The 3459-nt window shown below is 56.6% G+C and overlaps 1 protein-coding gene across 1 annotated transcript; it reads left to right on the forward strand.

The window, feature by feature from the left end:
• Positions 1 to 1194: 1194 nt before the first annotated feature.
• Positions 1195 to 3029, forward strand: TWIST1 (twist family bHLH transcription factor 1; the record flags this gene model as incomplete). The annotated part of the gene is made up of 2 exons (XM_079711648.1): positions 1195 to 1845; positions 2377 to 3029. The coding sequence occupies one exon, from the start codon at positions 1195 to 1197 to the stop codon at positions 1801 to 1803; it is 609 nt and encodes a 202-aa protein (XP_079567774.1). The 3' UTR covers positions 1804 to 1845; positions 2377 to 3029.
• Positions 3030 to 3459: the final 430 nt, after the last annotated feature.

A 3459-nucleotide genomic window follows, 5' to 3' on the forward strand; every position in this document is an offset into this window, starting at 1 on the left:
GCGGCGAAGACCCCGCGTTGCCCCACTCCGGCCCTGCTGCCTTCTCCAAGGACAGGACTGCCTTCCGCGGGAGAATGAACGTCTGCCTCTTTCTAGCACCTTCGGAAGTGTAGTCCTTTGGGTGTTGGGAAACGTCAGATCGAGACACTGTGGAGGGAACAGAAAGGCCCAGATGCTTCTCGAGGAAGGGTGAGAGAATAGGCCGGGGCGCAGTTCTGCAGTCCCCTGCGCGGCCACGTCTTCAGAAACGCCCACGACCTCAGGACCAGCCACGGTGGTTTGGCCCTTGGGACTCGAGGGGCCCGTCTACCTGACCATCGGGTGGGCTCCGCCGTTGCCGGTATTCTTGCCAGTCCCCCCCGCCCCAGCAGTCCCAAATCGCGCCACGGACCTAGAGGGTACTGAGGCGAGATGAGACTTCACCCACTGCGTAGAAGCTGTTGCCGCCGCTGCTGTCACAGCCACTCCGGGAGGGGCCGACAAGGCGGCGGGAATGGTACCCTCCGGCCGCTTCCCCGGGCTGCGCTCGGGTGCGGGGGCGCGGCCCGCTTGCTCCGGCGCGGAAGGAAATTGCCCCGCGCCCGCGGGAAGAGGGTAGCGGGGAGGGAAGGGGGAGGGCAGCAAGGAGGCGGGCAGAGGGGCCGGCCGCCTGGGCCAGGTCGTTTTTGAATGGTTTGGGAGGACGAATTGTTAGACCCCGAGGAACGGGGGTGGGGACGGAGAAGGGGGGCTGGAAAGCGGAAACTTTCCTATAAAACTTCGAAAAGTCCCTCCTCCCCACGTCAGGCCAATGACACTGCTGCCCCCAAACTTTCCGCCTGCACGGAGGTATAAGAGCCTCCAAGTCTGCAGCTTTCGGCCAACTCCCAGACACCTCGCGGGCTCGCCGGCACCGGCGGCGTTTCCAGGAGGCCGAGCCGGGTGTGCGTGCGGCCGTTGGGCGCCTTCTTTTTGGACCTCGGGGCCATCCACACCGTCCCCTCCCCCTCCCGCCTCCCTCCCCGCCTCCCCCGCGCGCCCTCCCCGCGGAGATCCTCCCTGTCCCTCCTCCCGCTCCCTCCTCCGCGGTCCGCACCGCCCGGGCCGGCGCCGCGCGCGAGGGAAGCTGGCGGGCTGAGGCGCCAGGCTCTCCTCCTCTTCCCCGGGCCGCTCTTCTGCCCCGGGCCTGCGAGGCCGCGCGTTGCCGCCCAAGAGATGATGCAGGACGTGTCCAGCTCGCCAGTCTCGCCGGCCGACGACAGCCTGAGCAACAGCGAGGAGGAGCCGGACCGGCAGCAGCCGCCGAGCGGCAAGCGCGGGGGGCGCAAGCGGCGCAGCAGCCGGCGCAGCGCTGGGGGCGGCGCGGGGCCCGGTGGGGCCGCGGGCGGGGGCGTCGGAGGCGGCGAGGAGCCTGGCAGCCCAGCCCAAGGCAAGCGCGGCAAGAAGTCTGCGGGCTGCGGCGGCGGCGGCGGCGGCGCCGGCGGCGGCGGCAGCAGCAGCGGCGGCGGGAGTCCGCAATCTTACGAGGAGCTGCAGACGCAGCGGGTCATGGCTAATGTGCGGGAGCGCCAGCGCACTCAGTCGCTGAACGAGGCGTTCGCCGCGCTGCGGAAGATCATCCCCACGCTGCCTTCGGACAAGCTGAGCAAGATCCAGACCCTCAAGTTGGCGGCCAGGTATATCGACTTCCTCTACCAGGTCCTACAGAGCGACGAGCTGGACTCCAAGATGGCAAGCTGCAGCTATGTGGCCCACGAGCGGCTCAGTTACGCCTTCTCGGTCTGGAGGATGGAGGGGGCCTGGTCCATGTCCGCGTCCCACTAGCAGGCGGAGCTCCCCACCCCCTCGGCAGGGCCGGAGACCTAGGTAAGGACCCGGCGCCTCTGCGCCCCTTCGCCGCTCAGGTGGCAGACCGACTGACGGCCGGGCCGCGGATCCCTGTCCGCCTCGCCTTCCTCCCCGTCTCCTACTCCCCTCTCAGCCTTCCCACCCAACCTGGCACCGCCACCCCATCTCCCGAGCGTCCCTGGAAGGCAGCTTAGTCCCCGCTAGGGAGAGAGGGATGCGCCCTTGTGAGGGGTGTGCGTGTGCGTGAGTGCGCGTGACAGACAGGAGGGAAGACTGAGAAAGAGTCGAGGGTCATGGATAAGGACAGTCTTGCCAGCGCCTCCCTTTCTTTTGGCTTTAAATTTTCGTTCTCCTTAAAACAAATGTTTCCAAATTCCACCTCCTCCTCCATTCCGCCCACCCACTTCCTCTTGCCCTTGGGCTGAAATCCTTCCAGGTTGTTCAGCGTAATTTCTCCGTGGTGGTGATAAGAACAGTGCTCACTAGTCTTAGAAAACAGCCACAGGGACCTAAACAATAACCAACTTTCCCCCCTCTGGGTTTTTGCAGATGTCATTGCTTCCAGAGAAGGAGAAAATGGACAGTCTAGAGACTCTGGAGCTGGATAATTAAAAATAAATATATATGCCAAAGGTTTTCTTGGAAATTAGAAGAGCAGAATCCAAATTCAAAGAAACAGGGCGTGGGGCGCACTTTTAAAAGAGAAAGCGAGACAGGCCCGTGGACAGTGATTCCCGGACGGGCAGCGGCACCATCCTCACACCTCTACATTCTGATAGAAGTCTGAACAGTTTGTTTGTGTTCCTTTTTTTTTTTTTTTGACGAAGAATGTTTTTATTTTTATTTTTTCATGCATGCATTCTCAAGAGGTCGTGCCAATCAGCCACTGAAAGGAAAGGCATCATTATGGACTTTCTCCATTTTAAAATGGTAACAATCAGAGGAATTTTAAGAACACCTTTAGAAATAAAAATACTGGGATCAAACTGACTTGCAAAATCACAGTCAGTTAATTCCTTTTTTCATTCTTCCTCTGAGGGAAAAAAAAAACTTAAAATACAAAAACAACATTCTATTTATTTATTGATGACCCATGGTAAAATGCAAATAGATCCGGTGTCTAAATGCATTCATATTTTTATGATTGTTTTGTAAATATCTTTGTATATTATTTTTCTGCAATAAATAAATATGGTTGAAAATTGTCAGAACCTTAAAGTTTGGTCTATATTTTTAAAGGATTAAGTTGGAGGTAAAAACCTGCTTGTTTAACTCTGGAGACACCCAGGAGGGTGAGGGAGCACTAATATAAACAAAGCAGTGAAAAACTCAAAACTAGTTACTGACAGGTACAGGCATGTTATTTAGAAAGACAGCTTTATCATTATTCCTGTTGGGTGTTCAGTGGACTTAGCATCTCCCCTTCATCTCTTATCAGGTCCCCAGACAGCAAAAACTTAAGAGTTATTCACTTCTCTTCCTTATATTTTGAGAAGGCAGCTGTAAAACAGTTAAATGCAAATAAGCACTACGAATTCAGCACTATTTTCTCTTTGTTTTTGTCATGATTTCTACTCTTTATGAGGATTTTTAAATAATAGGTTTATTTCAGTGAAGGGATGCATAAAGTGT

The sequence above is a fragment of the Hyperoodon ampullatus genome (genome assembly GCF_949752795.1).
Source record: "Hyperoodon ampullatus genome assembly, chromosome: 9".
Taxonomy (NCBI): Eukaryota; Metazoa; Chordata; class Mammalia; order Artiodactyla; family Ziphiidae; genus Hyperoodon; species Hyperoodon ampullatus.